Genomic DNA, 17,791 nt, shown 5'->3' with positions numbered 1-17,791 from the left:
TAGAAGAGATTTCATTAAAGTATTAATTAGTAAATAACATTTTGCGTTTATCACTGGCCTAAAACAGTACCTTATTTATTTAATTGACTTTATTGTATACTATCAACACTAAGTCCTGTTGTTTGCAACAACAAACATGTCCGGATTTACTAAGTAACTGAAAGAAAAGAGAAACACTAGTCATTATTAAATAACTCATTTATTTATTACTCATAAAATATACAGCAATCTCAGGTCTGAAAGAATTCAGCGGAGCTTCTGATTCACAGTCATAAATTCTATAACTACAAGGTAGTTTCATCCCTCTTTGAGTGAAGCTCGCCAACGTTTTGTACACATCTTTCCAGTTGAAAATCATCTAAATCAGCATCGAGTGGTTTCATTTATTCTTAACCCGTCAACAGAGACTGTAAAAGAGCAAAAATAGATTCAAGCGGAAGAAAAAAACAAAACAAAAAAAAACAACGTATCATTGGTTTACAGTGTTTCTCCTCTCAAGGCGGAACCTCAGTGCTTCTGGATGTTCTATGACTCACAGCTGCCTCCACCTCCACCTCGCGCCGCCGCTCACGAAGGCACCGAATGAACACATAAATACAAACCCAAAAGGAAATAATTTATCTTCGACTAAAAAGGATGGAGGTGTGAGGATGATTTAAACTGAATCATGTCGGCGTTTCTTTTTTTTTTTAGTGGCGTTTAAGACAAGTTGATGGAAGCGAAGGAAAAAAACCAAACTAAAACTATGACCGTCCTGTCGACTCCAAGTGCAATCGGATCGTTTGTGTGCGACGAGCGATGATCTCCAGGTTCACCGTGACATCAGCCTGACCCCCCCCCCCCCCCTCAATAACAAGTTCATCCACGCAGTTAAAACTGGTTTAAAATGTGTCCGTTGGTCCCTGACGGCTCCAGCAGGGGGTGCTACCGTCTCATCAGCATCATTATTGCTGTAAAAATGTGGCCGTCCACCCCAACGATGGCCGGCGTCTGGTGCCAGCAGGAGAGACGCCCGGTGCTGGACGAGTGTTGACCAGCTTCCTCTGCTTCTCTTGGCTGGGTGTGGGGGGGGAGGGTGTTGGGGGGGTGGGGCTCTTAAGGCTCCTGTGGGGGCTCCTGTGGGGGCTCATCTCTTCTTCAGCCCTCCCAAGCTGGCGGCGGGTGATTTCTAAGACACAGTGCGTGTGCTGGAGCTCCGGCCTCTCAGTACGTCTCCGAGTCGGAGTCGTTGAGCTCCTCGTCCTTGTAGAAGCCGTCGTGGTGCCCGATGTTGTTGAAGCTGCAGTAGGTGGTGTGCTGACCCCGCAGCGAGGGCAGGCTGTCGAAGGTGACGCTCTTTGACGGGCTGGTGGTGCTGCTGCTGCTGGTGGTGGTGGTGTAGTGGTTGATGGCGCTGAACGGGACCGTGACCGTCTGGGTGCTGGGGGAGATGGGCATCATGGTGGCCAGGATGAGAGCCAGGCAGTCGGCCACGTCTTTGTTGGGCGTGCAGGCCAGAGCCGGTGTGTAACCTGGATCCCAAACGAAAGGTCATACCGTGTTTGTCGAGAACACGCCTGTCACTCAAACCGTACCGTTCTCGTCGACCGCCAAGACACTCGCCCCCTTGGCCAGCAGCTCCTGGACCACGACCGTGAGACCGTTTCTTGCAGCCACGTGAAGAGGCCTGGAGGGGAGAAGGTCCAGTGGAGATCCACGTTACTGCGACTGCCTCAGTGACACTTGTAGTCTTTTAAATTCAATATAAAACTTTGTTATAATAGAGTCACCAGACAATAGCGAGCAACCAATCATGCGGCGCTCAGATGATCATGTGACGGAGCTCTGGTGTCACTACTATACCAACATGTATATATTGAATTAAAAAATATATATATATATATTTAAAAAGAAAATGCGTCGCATTATTTGAATTAGAATATAAAACTGTTTTAACCATTTTATAAAACCACATTTAACCTTAAAACACATTATATTATATATATATATATAAAAAATGTCAATAACCAATATAACAAAAGTTTCAACATTTTAAATTCAATATAAAACTGACGGAGCTCTGTATAGTCTGATGTCACTATTATACCAACATTTATATAATGATTTAAAAAAAACAATGTTTTAAAATAAATGTGTTCAATCTTTTGAATTTTTTTCATTTACTTTTTTTTTTACAATTAAATTATTAGAATAAACACATTCAACATTTCATGTACGAATTATTACATTTCATTATTTTATAAAACCACATTCAACCTTTAAACACATTATATATATATATAAATATATATATATATATATATATAACACTTTAAATTCAATACTTACGTCTGTAAGGCCACATTAGTAGCATTAATGAGGTTTCTGTCCGTTATCTTCTCCAATATCAACAAGGCACTGGTTTCATGACCCTGGAACACAGAGGTCAAAGTTAAGTCTGCTATCGTTTGAACAAAGAAAGAGCGCCCTCTACCGGACGAACGCACCTTACTACATGCTAGATGAAGCGCTGTGTTCTTCACGGCGTCCTGCAGAGTCAGATCAGCTTTGGCGCTGCTGACCAGCAGTTCTACGAGGAAAGATCGGGACATAGTTGAGGATCTGATCCTGGTTTCCATCCTGTGAAGTCTCCCCGTAACACCCTTCTTACCGACGGCGTTGGTCTGGCCGTTCTCCGCCGCCATCATGAGCGGCGTCTTCCCCACCGCGTCCACGCCGTTGACCTGAGCGTTGTGGCTCAGCAGCAGCTGGAGACACTCCACGTGGTCGGTGAAGGCGGCGGCGTGTAAAGCGGTCCTTCGGAACGACACCATCATGAACAATATGTCGAAGGCGACGGCAGCGGATCTCTTGTTGTTCTCGTACCTGTTTTTACCGTCTTTGGCGTTGACGATGGCGGGACCCAGAGTGTCGATGAGCATCTCGGCAGCACCTTCGTTGTCGTGAATCCTTGAGGGGAGAAAATGTGTCAGTATTTGCTACGAGTGAGTGTTTAGGCAGTAGGTTTGTAGGAAACTCACACAGCACAGTGCAGCGGACTAAACGAGTTTCCATCTGCTTTGTGGAAAACTTCATTTTCCAACAAAAGTGCGACACACGTGTCATGACCTACAAAGACAGAAGGGGTGTTAAAAAAATATAAATAATTATCGCAATATTCATTTCCATACTCAGCAGCACTGTATTGATTAAAAAGCAGTTCATTTTTTGTATAAAAACCCAACAATTCTATTTTTATTTTATTTACAATTAACCTGAAAATATTGCCTTTGTTCATTTTTGTGTTGCAATTAAACTTCCGGCCAATAACAGTCATTACGTCCCCTGTCGCTAAAGAAACAATTAAATCCTGTGAGATCGCAACAATGACTGAGGACGAGAGGATACAGCGACCCCAGCAGCTTTTAAAGCTGGCGTTTGGACATCATTTGGTTTGAAAACCAATTAAATTTTGCATCGCCAGAGAAACATACCATATATTCATAGTACAAATGTTTAACTTCATTTTTAACCACAAATACTTGAAGGTCAACATGATTTATAGGTCAAAAGGTCATCATTGTCGTACCGTTGTAGCAGGTCCAATGTAGCGGTGTGTAGCCGTGGTTGTCTGTTAAAACTGGAAGCGGGTCCACCGACTGGGCGGCGTGCAGTAGTCCTCCTAGTACTCCAAAATGGCCGCAGGCTGCAGCCAAGTGGACGGGTGTGCGTCCTTTACAGTCCCGCGCTAAGAAGTTAGCGTTGTGTTGAAGCAAGGCCTCCACACTCTCTTCATGTCCGGTCACGGCCTGGGAGGGAAGTCGGTGAGCATAAGTGACGGCTCAGTGCGACGACTTGTGCAAGACGTTTCAGAACTAAACGTTGAATTAGTGTATAGTGGGACTGATCCCCGTGCAGCACCGCCACCCTCCCTCAGTCACAAACAAACAGTACCGTATTTCCGCACTATTAGTTGCAACGGATTATAAGACGCACCTTCAATGAATGGCCTATTTTAGAACAGTTTTCATAAATAGTTTGCACCGGATTATAAGGCGCATACAATAAAAGATACAGTCAAACGTTTGACTGGGGTTGTGTTATGCATCCACTAGATAAAGCTGTGCTAAAGGGACGTCAAAACAGTCAGATTAAGTCAAACTTTATTAAGCGTTCTGACAACTCCATTTCAGTCCCATGGTAACGATGTTCAAATGATGTTTAAAAGGCTTCAAGCAGCAGCGCTGGGCTGGTGTTGTGAGCAGACAAATGTTGAGTTAGCAGCAGAGGAGTTGAGCGCATGTATGACAGCTAGAACGCTCCTGTATGACAGGTTGAGTGCGCAGCAGAGTGATTTTGAGTGTACAACAACCAAGACACTCGCCTAAACCAGTGGCAGTAATATCACTCCATAGACATCCGCCATGATGTGATGTGCGTCTTAAATCCCACCCTGTGTTGACGCAATGAGGTAATCCCGCCCACGGCGTGTCGGCTCAGTCGGCGCAGAGTCATGAAAGTGTAAACAAGTCACCCACCAGGTAATGTTCATATATAAGGTGTCCGGATTATAAGGCGCACTGTCGTTTTTTGAGAAATTTAAAGGCTTTTAATTGCGCCTTATAGTGCGGAAAATATGGTAATACTTTTTCTACCAGATAAAAGGCAACACGAGTAACAGTAAAGATTTGAGGAGTGTCCAGCAGTAAAGTGTGACAGTTGTAAATATTGAATCATTATTTACTTACACCTCTGTGGAGCGCCGTCCTGCCCCACTTGTCTTTGGCTTCTACACTCGCTCCCTTATTCAGCAACGAATATACACAATCTGTGTGTCCACTCAGGACTGCCAACATCAGGGGTGTCCTTCAGAGAAACACAGGATTTAATTCAACAGACACTCTCGACAGAAACTGAAGTAGGAAAACGACTTACTGCCCGTTTCCATCTTGAATGTCAACCGCACTTTGTAGATCAGCATTTCCGATCAACAAGCGTAAACATTCTGAATGTCCATTGGTAGCTGCAGGGAAATATGAGGCTGTTAATAGTGTTGATAATGATGAATAAAACAGTGAACGTTCACGATATGAAGATCGGTTACGGTGACTAGGAGCACAAGTTTTTATGAGCCATTTTTTAAAGATACGACACGTACAACAATTGTATTCATTAGTTTGTTCTACTTATACACAATTTCAAATGTCCCTCTATCACAGAATAAATATAAGGTAAGGTAAGGTAAAACTTTATTGATCCCTCAGGAGGTCTCCTTTGGGAAATTGTTTAAACTGCAGCTTGTAGTATTACTCTGCAAGGTGTAGTACCATAGAGCCTTGCAAAATAATACTATGGTGACTTGGAAAGTAGTACTACAAAAAAACGTAGTGCGGCAACATTTTGACTTTGAAGAAATAAAAGTGCACCTTATTGCCTGTATAATGCGGTAAATTAAGTTATGTGGTCTATATTTTATGTTGGCTAATATTTAGTATTTTAAGTGGATCTACAAAAATCAATCTTCTTTTTGTTCCTGATAACTACTTCAAGGGCTTTGCTGTAATGGGATTCGGTGATTGAATTGCCGTTCTAGTTTGCACATGCAAATGTTATTAGGAGAAAAAGAGTGATTTACCTGCAGCATGAATAGGTGTTCGCTTTAAGGTGTAGTCTTTGACCAGGATAGAGGCTCCCTGGTTTATGAGGACCTCCACACACTCCACGTGGCCCTTAAAAGCAGCCAGGTCTAGAGGGGTGCGTCCTTGACTGTTCCTCACGTCCAGGTCCAGCAGAGACTGAACTAGAACTTCCATAGCCTGGTGGTGACCGTGGTACGCCTGGAGATGACAATGTCCGTCCATGGAGTTTGGTTAAAGAAACGTTTGAGGAAGTAACAAGTGTAAGAGAGCAGCTTTTAAAGCTGATGTTTGGACATATTTTGGTTTGAAAACAAATTAAAGTAGTTACGACTTCATCAAGAGTCATGTGGTCTGAAAATACTACAACACCAGAGTCAAGTACTGGACAATACTACACATATATACTTGTTACTACACTATCACAACACCAGAGTCAAGTACTGGACAATACTACACATATATACTTGTTACTACACTATCACAACACCAGAGTCAAGTACTGGACAATACTACACATATATACTTGTTACTACACTATCACAACACCTGAGTCAAGTACTGGACAATACTACACATATATACTTGTTACTACACTATCACAACACCTGAGTCAAGTACTGGACAATACTACACATATAAACTTGTTACTACACTATCACAACACCAGAGTCAAGTACTGGACAATACTACACATATATACTTGTTACTACACTATCACAACACCTGAGTCAAGTACTGGACAATACTACACATATAAACTTGTTACTACACTATCACAACACCAGAGTCAAGTACTGGACAATACTACACATATATACTTGTTACTACACTATCACAACACCAGAGTCAAGTACTGGACAATACTACACATATATACTTGTTACTACACTATCACAACACCAGAGTCAAGTACTGGACAATACTACACATATATACTTGTTACTACACTATCACAACATCTGAGTCAAGTACTGGACAATACTACACATATATACTTGTTACTACACTATCACAACACCAGAGTCAAGTACTGGACAATACTACACATATATACTTGTTACTACACTATCACAACACCAGAGTCAAGTACTGGACAATACTACACATATATACTTGTTACTACACTATCACAACACCAGAGTCAAATACTGGACAATACTACACATATATACTTGTTACTACACTATCACAACACCAGAGTCAAATACTGGACAATACTACACATATATACTTGTTACTACACTATCACAACACCAGAGTCAAATACTGGACAATACTACACATATATACTTGTTACTACACTATCACAACACCAGAGTCAAATACTGGACAATACTACACATATATACTTGTTACTACACTATCACAACACCAGACTCAAGTACTGGACAATACTACACATATATACTTGTTACTACACTATCACAACACCTGAGTCAAGTACTGGACAATACTACACATATATACTTGTTACTACACTATCACAACACCTGAGTCAAGTACTGGACAATACTACACATATATACTTGTTACTACACTATCACAACACCAGAGTCAAGTACTGGACAATACTACACATATATACTTGTTACTACAGTATCACAATATATTGCATCGTATAACAGATTCTTGACAAGACACTAGTACCGAGTGTGTGTTACTCACAGCGAGGTGCAAGGGGCTGATGGGAGCTCTGACATCAGAGTCATTCAAGATGTCGGTCCCTGAGGTTTCCATGAGCTGAACAACAAAGCATGATGGGTAAATACACACTTCAGGACTCATGTAGACATGAAAATAATCCACTTACCACATCTAAAGGGGTTTCACTTGCAATCTACAACACAAGAAAGGGACGATGCTATTGGTTCACCCACAATCTAGAAGGTCACATGTGTCGAGGTCTTACCAGCTCCAGACAGAGGCGATGACCGTAGGCGGAGGCGTAGTGCACAGCGTTGTAGCCCTGATTGTCCTGGATCCCTGGAATAGCATCATTCCGGAGCAAGTATTCCAGGCACCTGGAAACGAGAGATTTGTTCCTCAAAACTCAATCGGAGCCGCTTGGTCAGATGCGAGGAGGAGCGAGACTCGCGAGAAGGTACTGACTTTCCGTCGGTGTCGGAGGCAGCAGCGTAGTGAAGGGGGGAGCAGCCCCGCTCGTCCAGGTCGTTGACGCTGGCCCCGGAGCCCACCAGAGCGAACAGGCACTGGTCGTTACAGTTGGCAGCAGCGTAGTGCAGAGCGGTCCTGGAGACGACAAACGGGGCTCGGTTCATCTGGAAAAAAATCACGTCTCGCAATCACACGAACCTGCCGAAGCCGTCCTTCCTGTTGAAGTCGGCCCCCGTGTTGAGAAGGAGATTTAGACATTCGAGGTTTCTGTGAAAGGTTTTGGATGATCAACAACTTTTTAAATCCAACAAACGTTCGATCGCTTCAGTGGTTCTCACCCCCCAGAGGCTGCAGCGTGTAAACACGTCCGGCCGAAGTCATCAGGCGTGTCGATGTCAAACCCTGGTGACAGAAGTGGCGTCGATAGATGGATCAGCTTCAGGTGCGACATCAAGACATTTATATTTATACGACCACGAGTCACTCACCCGACGACAAGAGCTTTCGACAACAGTCGGAAAATCCACTGAGAGCAGCTAAATGCAGCGGGAACATGCCATGGATCCCCCGTCTGTGGTTTACACATTAGAATTGTAAACAAAATGAACAAACAAATAAAATCTATTTGTGATGATACTACATTTTTTATTAAGTAAAGAGTTTTAATTGGACGAAAATCAGAGCAATCGATCCATTTAATGGTTGAATTAACGCTTTAAATGTTGACTATTATACACATAAATATTTCTATATTAGATTTTAAAGGAATTCTGAAAACAAAAAAAAAATAGAATTAATAAAAGAAAATCATGCTAATTAATTTTGAAAGATATTCAATTGTTCTAGTTATTTTTTTATTTTTTTAAATTCAATATAGAAATGATTTAGTTCCAATAAAAAAATCAATGGTATGTATTTTTCAACAACTGTACCTTAATTTCAATAATGGTTGAAAAACCGTTTTTCCGATACAATTTGAACATTTTAACAAAAAGAAAAATGACATACAGTGCAAATCTAGAGTTACATTTTTAAGTTTGGATAAATAACAAATCATTTCCACACATGATCAAGTTTTGAAAACAGATCGAGGTACAGATACTCGGCACCGAAGGAAGAACCAGGTTTTAATCCCACTTAGAGGTTTTGGTCGGTGCCACAGAAGAACCTAAGATTTCAAGTAGACATTCAAAGACACCTGAACGGTTGAATTCATCTTCTAATCTCACTGATGCACTTCCATCACTTTTCCTCTACGGCGCGAGAGCATCCTCTCGTCCTCAGCACTTACTTGGCCGTGTCAGCTTTGTTGGTGATCAGAGTGTTGACCAGGAGCTCGTGTCCGTATCGAGCTGCAATATGCAGCGGCGTGTTTCCGTTCTTGTCCACGCAGTCGATCTCGGCACCTTCGGGGGAAAACATCCGTCACGACACACGACGTCGTCGCTGTGAAGAAACTGTCAAACTCACCGTTCTCGATGATTTCTTGAGATCTTGAAAACCTTCCATGGATCGCCGTCATGTGCAGCGGCGTCTTTCCATCCTTACTCTGAAGAGAAGGAGTTATCGTGTAGTTCGGTCACTTCAGCTTCTTCTTGGTCGACAAAAGTCTCTTAGATTCCTCCACAAACTTTACTTCTGATAAACTTAATCAAACCGTCTCTGGAACTTATACCTGAGCCTTCAACGACCAACACCGACGTGTACAACTTTCCTCTCAATTCTGATAATAATTTACATTTCAAATGTTCAAACATTACATTTTTTTATTGAAACAACTTAAGCATTTTACTTTTTTTTGTAATTATTAAATAAAGAATGTGAATAGATTCAAAAATACAGTTGTTATTTTAAACAGATTTTGAAAGGTCTATAAGATGTTTTTTTAACACCGTTTTTTTATACTAATACCAATAATTCCAATGTTTTTTTCTTAATTCAATATCTTTTAATTCATAGCCTTTTGGATCTACTGGATCCAACTTTCAGCCAATCACGGCGTCACGTTCATTTCACTATTTGTAAAATATATTTGGAATTACTAGAATAACAATATCAAACTCTCTGTTAAAATAATTAAAACCTTTAAAAATGTAAATTTGGAAATTATTAATTAAATTATTCAAAAGAAAACATAAATCTATAAAATAAAAAACAATTATATATGTAACGTTGAACATGTTAAATTCAATTATTCAACATCATTCTCATAGCACTGATTCCATTCACCCGCCCGCACCCTCTTCTTCGCCTCCCTCGATCCACTACAATCCCTGCACCTCCTCGTTGTAAATTAATCTTTAGGTTCCGAAACTGAGCCTCACCCTAATGTTGACGTCGGCCCCGTTGCACACCAGCAGCTCCAGGCACAGCGCCCCCTGGCGGGAGGCGGCGGTGAAGTGCAGGGGAGCGAAGCCCTTCTCGTTGAGCTGGTTGACGTTGGCGCCACATTCGATGAGCTCGTTCACCACCACGTCCTGCCCGTTGTAGCACGCCACGTGCAGCGGAGTGTTGCCGTACGCGTTGGGCTCGTTGATCTGAGTGGAAACAGCAGAACATGTGCAGCAGAATCTCCACTAATCTCATTATAACACCAACGTGGGTGAAACTCACATCCACCCCCAAATCCAGGAGGTATTTGACGATACTGATCATTCCACTGGAGGCAGCTGCATGCAGAGGTGTGTAGGACTTCTTATCTTTGCAGGCAACCTCAGCTCCGTGAGACACCAGGAGCTTCACCACCTCGATGTGCCCTGGAAATATAAGTGTTACGTGAAGCAAGACGACGTTTATCAAGATGGTCACAAACACAAAGTAGATCCTGAACCTGAAGACAACTTCAGTCACAAATGTGCGTCTTGGTTTCATCAGAGCAGAATAAGACGTATTTAAAGAGACAAGAAGATGCTGTCGTCGTGTTTAACTCCTACATGATGAGCCCAGAATGTTTTATGCTTCTCTTTATTAACCATTAAATGTAAAATATACATCTAACATTTACATCCTACAGCTTAAGGAAAGCGCAGTTCAAGACTTTGATGACTTTATATTGAAGACCATCGCGAAAATCAACCAAAATTGATTAATTAATTTAAAAATATATATATATATCCCTTGAACAAAAGTTTCTTTATAAACCGCATTAAAGTAAAATACGATTCTGTCGTTCTGCTATTGTAGTCGAGCGACAATCAATTATTATAAAAGAATAAAAAAAATGATAATAATGTTACGAGATATTTTGAGATTGAACTTAAAAACTTACTTAGCATTTTTAATACTTTTGACAATTTAATTTAAGACATTTATAAAACCAATTTAATGCAATTACATTCATGAATTTAACACCATTTAAGACCTCAAGGATCCACAGAACCCACTTTTTTTTAGACTTTAGACACACAATTGTAGCTTTTAAGTTCCGATGCTAATTCCCAAGTGTTTTTTTTCTTCAAGTAAAGACAATATGAAGATATCCGGGCTTTTATTTTGAAGTTCTGAATAACATTACTCCTGGTATGACATCACTCTTCTCCTTTACCAACCCCCTCACTTTGGTCTCATTAAATGTGGCCCTCGATACCCTTCCTTTGAAAGACATCAGGACATCTTTCACAAAGACAAATGTTGTTCAAGTGAATCCACAACATGTTCTCACCCATGTAAGCTGCCCAGTGAATCGCTCGTCTGTCTTTCTTGTCGAAGGCATTTATGTTTGCGCCCCTGGAAAGCAGAAGCCTCACCATCTGTAGAGCAAGAGGAGGTTTTGACACAACGTTAGGACAGGAGGACACACAAGACTCACAGTGTGCAGATGATATAAGAAACGTTCACACAGAAGACGATCAGCAGATAGAAAGCATTAAGTGGTAAAAATAACTAATGCACAAGGCAGCAGATGACTGAGGTTGGAGCGAACATACGTCCGGAAAACTGTGTCTCTCTTTGTGCTGTCGACGTGCACACAAGAGAGACAGTTTTTTTAAAGTACAAATAAGCACAAATCTGACTGCATGATTCTTAAAGTGTGTGTGCTCACTGGTCCAACTGATCATCTACGGTTGTTCCGTCAGAACTGAACTTGCATATTTTAAACTTCAAATACCGTATTTTCCGGACTATAAGTGGCAGTTTTTTTCATAGTTTGTCCGGGGGTGCGACTTATACTCTGGAGTGACTTATGTGTGAAATTATTACCACATTATTACCAGTATATCATTTCACATGTTATTTTCACACTAAACCACCAGAGGGCGCTCTAGGCCTGTGTTGATCATTTCCACGTAGAAGAGGAAGCATCTTCTACCTCCGGAGTTAGTTAGTTGTTTAAAAGTGACACGAGGATGAAGAGTTATTTGGAGTTACACGGATGGTTTGGTAAACTTGTTAGTTATTGATGCTATAGTTCTCTGAATAACTCTTCATATGTTATGTTAACATACCAGGTTCTCACTTCATGTAACGTAGCGTACAATTATTCTGTTGTTGCCTCTAGTTTTATTTTAAATTGTCTTTCAAGATCACATGTCTGTTCTTGGTGTTGGATTTTATCAAATCAATTTCCCCCAAAAATGCGACTTATACTCCAGTGCGACTTATATATGTTTTTCCTTCTTTCTTATGCATTTTATGTCTGGAGCGACTTGTACTCCGGAGACACTTATAGTCCGGAAAATACGGTATGGTTGGACTTGAGTTTATAAGTTGAAAATGAATGAATGAATGCCAATAAATGTGTTCACCTCCAGGTGTCCGCTGAAGGCTGCGTGGTGCAGCGCCGTACGACCCGCCCGGTCCGACACGTTGACGTTGCTGAGCAGCGGCACCAGCGCCTCGGCGCAGCGGACCGCCTTGTTGGCGGCGGCGATGTGCAGCGGCGTCTGCCAGTTCTTGTCTCGAGCGTTGACATCCGAGGAGTGTTTCAGCAACACGTGGACGGCGTCCTGACGGGCACACGAAGAGGGTGAGATCGTTTTACTGGAGGTTTATCGTCGACGGTTCTGAAGGGGACCCCGTGTACCTCGCTGCATGAGGCGACTGCTCGGTGCAGGGGAGTCAGCCACTTGTTGTCTTTGGCATTTACTCTTGCACCTGAAACACAAGATGGAACACATTAGCTTAAGAACTTAGAACACGACAGATGAAGTTTTAGGCAACTTTAAGGAATTGGTTCCCAACCTTTTTTTTTTTTAACTGTGAAAGGGTTTTATGTTGACATTTTTATCACGAACAGACCCTCAGATAGAAGCAGTAAAGATTTAATATAATGACTCACGAACATTAACTGCATTAAAAAATACATCTTATTGTAATGTTGGATCAGCAAAAGCTCTAGAGAGGTTTTTTCAGCAACAAGATCACATGAAATTTACTCAGTGTTTTACTTGTTTTCACTAGTTTACAGACTTGTTTTTACGAACTTGACCTAAACAAGCATCTTTAAGAGTCACACGGCAACGTTACTTCAGGGAAAACACATATACATTATACTGTATATATATATATATATACACAAATAAAACACCTTTAACACAATTTTAATCAACGGAATCGAAATGATATAGAATCAAAGATCCATTTCTGTGCGGCCTCGCAGACCCGGGGGTCGGGGACCAGAGTTCAAAGTTCATCCAGGGGTGGCAGAATTACAGGAAGAACACGACAAGTTTGGTTTGAGGAGAAAATAAAAATGGTGCAAATAAGGAAAAAAACATGACATTTAGTAGCAGGAGGTGAAACATGGTGAACACTGGAAGGATAAACAAGTGTTCGAATCAATGTAATTTAACAACTCTCTTGTATTTGGTGTTTAATTGTAGCAATAATGAAAAAAAGGTTTGTTTCTTCTATGCGAGGTGTTCTTGAAAGCAGCATTGATGTTTTGAGCTGTTGACGTGTGGAGCGAAAATAAGACTCACTGCCACTTAAAGTAGTGAAAATGAGGAGAAGAGAGGAGATGGTGTTGCGCGCCAACAACATACAAACCTGAAAGAATGAGGAGCTCGATAATTTCGGCGTCTCCGAGATAGGCGGCGGCGTGAAGCGGCGTTCTCTTCTCATTGTCCTGCAAAGACACAACTCTGGTGAATAATAGACCAAAGTTGAGTTGAATCGCGTCCTCTTGGGCTGCAGTGTTGTGACACGAAACACACTCGAGTGTGTCAGAGGCGCATGATGATGATGAAGATGATGAAGATGATGGCATTGAGGAAGTCAACACTCACAGACTGCCTGACATCAGTCGGCAGAAAGGTCAGTCGAACACAGATTGTGCTGTTGTGGTTCTCCAGAGAGTCGCGAGAACAAACCAGACTTATTTGGAAACAAGCCCCCACATTAACTAGTAATGATGTGGAATGCAATAAAACAAGCAGAGCCAGAACCGCCGAGTTCTGGCGACTGCGGATCCAAGACTTGTTTACTGGCTCTTCCGAAGATCGAGGCGGATTTAGTTTCATTTGAACATAAATGAATCAGTTTGTTCATTTACTCTTTCGGCGTTGATTATTTACTCTTGAATGTGAGGAAACAGATGTTTACCTGTGCGTTCACATCCTCTTTCTTGAATATGAGCGAGCGCACTTCGTCTGGATCCACGTTGAAAATAGCTTTCAGCAGAGGAGGCTGAAAAGGAAACAACAGTGAGTCAGATCAGCGGAACCTGTTCGCGGACGGACGCCTGTACAGACGTGTATAATTACAGTGATGCCTCAGTGATAACACAATGTAACGGAGGCAGACTTTAGAAAACAAAGCCAACTCTAACCTCTGGGATTTAGCGAGCTCTAAAGCACACTGAACTCATTTGTTCCATGTATTAACTTAAGCCACCGGTTAGAAAAAAAAAAAAAGAGGCAGAAATGTTCTTGTTTGCTGGTGACAAGATGTTGTTTTTCCCTTCGCCGATTAAAGATAAAACCATAATTCTACAGACAAGTGGACCTTCACAGCTTCCTCAGGAGGTTGAATAGTTGACCCTGCTTTCCTAATCGCACGGTCACATGCATAATTTAGTCATGAGAAAGCAGAAATTAGTGGTCGAAAGTCCATCCATTATTTAAATGCTAAAACATTAGTCAGGACTTTGGTCGAGACTTTTTAACTGTGAGTGACCTTGAAGCCACGAGAAGACTGTAATTATCTTGGTATTGTTGCTGATGAGGAATCCTAGAGTGTTTGATGGAGCAGTCACTGGGTTTTTCTTCTTCAGTTTTCCACTGTGGATCATCAAAACCATCACTTCCTCCCCAACTCTCTCCATAACCTTTCACTCGAGGACGAATCTTTCGAGTTTATCGTTAAAGTACGATCGTCTCAAACACACGCGTCCAAGTTCGCCTGCCAACTCAAACAACATCCACATTTGTAACTGACATTTCCAGCTTCGCTTCGTGTACAAACTCAAAAAACCCTCACTTGTTACTTATTACTTCCTTGTTACAAATCCCCCATCGACTTATTTTCTCTTCCTGTATCGTTCTATTATCCATATCTAATTATTCTAACCCCGGATTATCAAAGAAATATTTGTCAGCTATTTTGTAAACATGTTGTCATGCAGGAAACACATTTTATGTTGCCAGATTTTTTTTCTTCACGATTCTATTCAGACGTCCGTCCAATTGTTTCCTCCAAAAATGTAGACGTTGTTTTGACTTGTTATCAGAGAACAGTTCCAGTTGTGGGTCTTATTTAAACACCATACTTGTGTAAAAGGTTCACAGCCATTACATTGTGTTACAGCAAACTCTACGTTGTTACAAAAATAAATAGGCCGTTGTTCACTCTCATTGTTTTTAAAAAAGGTCGACTGCAAACACAAAAGTCAACACACAATAAATACATGTAACTCTTTGTAAACATTGTTTGGACAGAAAAGCTTGTAAATAATAAGAGGTACTTGGCTATGAATACAAGTCTGGTTAAGTATCTGTTGATAAAAGGTTGATCTGGACACTTAATCCTGGCAGTTCTAGAATTTATGATTAGGAAAATAAAATCCAGCACGGATTATTGCGTAACTGGCTGCGACACAACTTAAGGAAGCAAAAGTTTCAGTAAACTTTTTAAATGAATGTGCAAACTTCAAATAGAACAGATAGAGAACAGTTTCAAAAACAACTTTGAGATCTTCAAACAGTTTAATGGATTCAAAGTGTGTGTACATTATGAATAAGATGATGGACATTAAACCTTAAAACAAATCTCCGGGTCAATACATCAGCTCGGCTAGAATACTGAGATCAACTCGACCGTGAAAGAGATATCGAGATACGAGAAGTACATCACACTCGTGGAAGACACGTCGATGAATAGCTGCTTGTTTTGGAATGTGTTTGTATAGAATGTTTCCAGTTGTGAAGTCCAGCACGACCCGGAGGAGCTGGTTTCCTCCTGTAGCTGCGCCTCCTCTCCACATACAAGCCAGCCTTGTTAATACCATCACCATGGAGACAGCTCTTTGGCAACTCCAGCAGCTCACACAAGATCATTCAAGCGCTCGCACACACACACACACATCGAATAGAAGACACACGCGTGTGTTTTTGTTCACCAGAATAGCAGGCAAGACATTCAACGATACCAGGGCTATTCTTGTTTTCACAAGTGTTTACCAGAGTTGGATGAGCAGTGTTGTTGTTATTATTAGGGACAACAGGAGGTTCTTCTAATAGAAGACCAACCTGGTTTGAACCCGAGCTTCACAACAGCAACCTGGAGGAGAATCACCTTTTAAGTGTTGAATCTATTGATGGGATGAATTTTAATATCATTGTAGAGATGCTTCACAGTCAGATTCATCTTCACACCGCAAACCAATGATTTATTGTCCATATGTCAATAAAGGTTCAATATCAGATGGATTACATTAGATTTAATCGCTGAAAATTACACACAAAACCCCTTTTCTCGTGGTGTTCTGTCATAACTAAGTTATTAGGTGCAAGTAAAAAAATATATAGGTTTTATGCTTTAAAAATATGACTTTTGGCGTAAAAGTGCAGCAGCGGCTCCGGCTAATTGCTGGAGGGAATGTAGCTTGAGAAACATGACCCACTGTGATGCGTCATAAAGTGCGAGACCCTCGAGAACATCGACGTGGACCTTCAAAGGCTGCACTGATCCACAGAGAAGACGCAGAAACCCACGGTGTCGAGGACACACTGGCTGCTCACAGTCCGTTAGCAACACGCAGGCACCGCGGCAGCATGCTAGCACAAGGAAGCCGACCTCACGCACCTGGTCTCGGATCTTGAGGACCACCATGATTCCGGGCTTCTGCTCGTTCTCATGCACGTCGACCACCGTCGGGGAATGTCCGCCTGTGAACGGGCGACTGGTCTCGCTGCCTCTGCTGCTCTGCTGGAGGCCTAGCGGGGACGCTAGCTTAGCAACCCTGCTAGCCCTCGGAACCTGATGGCACGAAAGTGAGCCAGCAGCGGAAACTCCATAACATTGCCGCCACCATGTTCCACGCTGCTACAAGCCGCGCTGTGATTGGTTGATTCTCGGTCCGCGTTCAGTAAGCGGACATGTGATTGGTTGTTGTGGAAGGAACTCGGCCTGAGTTACAGACGCATTTTTGTTTTAATATTTAATTGTTGTCATCACTCCTTATTTAGAGTTTATCTTGTTAAAATAGCGAACTTAGAGACGACAATGGAGCTATAGAGAAATCTCTATTCAACGTTATGTTGTTTTTATTCATCGTCAGGTTGACCTGGAAGATCTGACGATCCATTGAGTCGCTTCTTCTTCTGGTTCCTGAGTCTGATCTGAACCACCAGGTGTGTTCCTCACAGGTAACACCTTGAATGACAAACGCACTGACTGTGCTCAGAGTCAGTCAAGGATAAAGAGCCTCACAGATGAGATGACTCTACATATATCAGGGGTCACATTATAAACTCTGACAGGCCCAAATATTAACTATAACACACACTTATTTAAAATAATACATTTTAATTATCTCACGACATAAGCAAATAAAGGTAATTCGTCTGATTTATACACCTTGTTATGGTATGAATGCACTATTCATTTTCTTCAGTATT

At 41.7% G+C, this 17,791-nt stretch overlaps 1 protein-coding gene across 1 annotated transcript; it reads right to left on the bottom strand.

Annotated features, from left to right (window-relative positions):
• Positions 1–180: 180 nt before the first annotated feature.
• On the bottom strand, positions 181–17,224 carry ankrd28b (ankyrin repeat domain 28b). Its single transcript, XM_087812291.1, has 28 exons — positions 16,977–17,224; positions 14,277–14,360; positions 13,722–13,800; positions 12,757–12,827; positions 12,479–12,679; positions 11,395–11,482; positions 10,347–10,489; positions 10,058–10,270; positions 9,204–9,282; positions 9,025–9,139; positions 8,222–8,304; positions 8,072–8,135; positions 7,932–8,000; positions 7,728–7,868; positions 7,528–7,639; positions 7,429–7,455; positions 7,284–7,358; positions 5,615–5,816; positions 4,915–5,002; positions 4,728–4,845; positions 3,569–3,788; positions 3,021–3,108; positions 2,866–2,949; positions 2,651–2,796; positions 2,487–2,569; positions 2,329–2,411; positions 1,575–1,666; positions 181–1,511 (listed from the first exon to the last, which is right to left on the bottom strand). Exons 1-28 carry the CDS (start codon positions 17,001–17,003, stop codon positions 1,204–1,206), a joined length of 3,183 nt encoding a protein of 1,060 aa, XP_087668417.1. The 5' UTR covers positions 17,004–17,224; the 3' UTR covers positions 181–1,203.
• Positions 17,225–17,791: the final 567 nt, after the last annotated feature.

Source organism: Callionymus lyra, chromosome 17 (genome assembly GCF_982586985.1).
Source record: "Callionymus lyra chromosome 17, fCalLyr1.hap1.1, whole genome shotgun sequence".
In the NCBI taxonomy this organism is placed as follows: Eukaryota; Metazoa; Chordata; class Actinopteri; order Syngnathiformes; family Callionymidae; genus Callionymus; species Callionymus lyra.
This window is presented reverse-complemented; position numbering and strand designations above follow the sequence as displayed.

Coding starts and splice junctions, on each gene's coding strand:
- ankrd28b (XM_087812291.1), bottom strand. CDS start 17,003: ATGGTGGTCCTCAAGATCCGAGACCAG. Junction 9,140..9,203: donor TCAAGAAATCATCGAGAACG/GTGAGTTTGACA, acceptor TTTCCCCCGAAG/GTGCCGAGATCGACTGCGTG. Junction 5,003..5,614: donor AACACCTATTCATGCTGCAG/GTAAATCACTCT, acceptor ATTTCCCTGCAG/CTACCAATGGACATTCAGAA.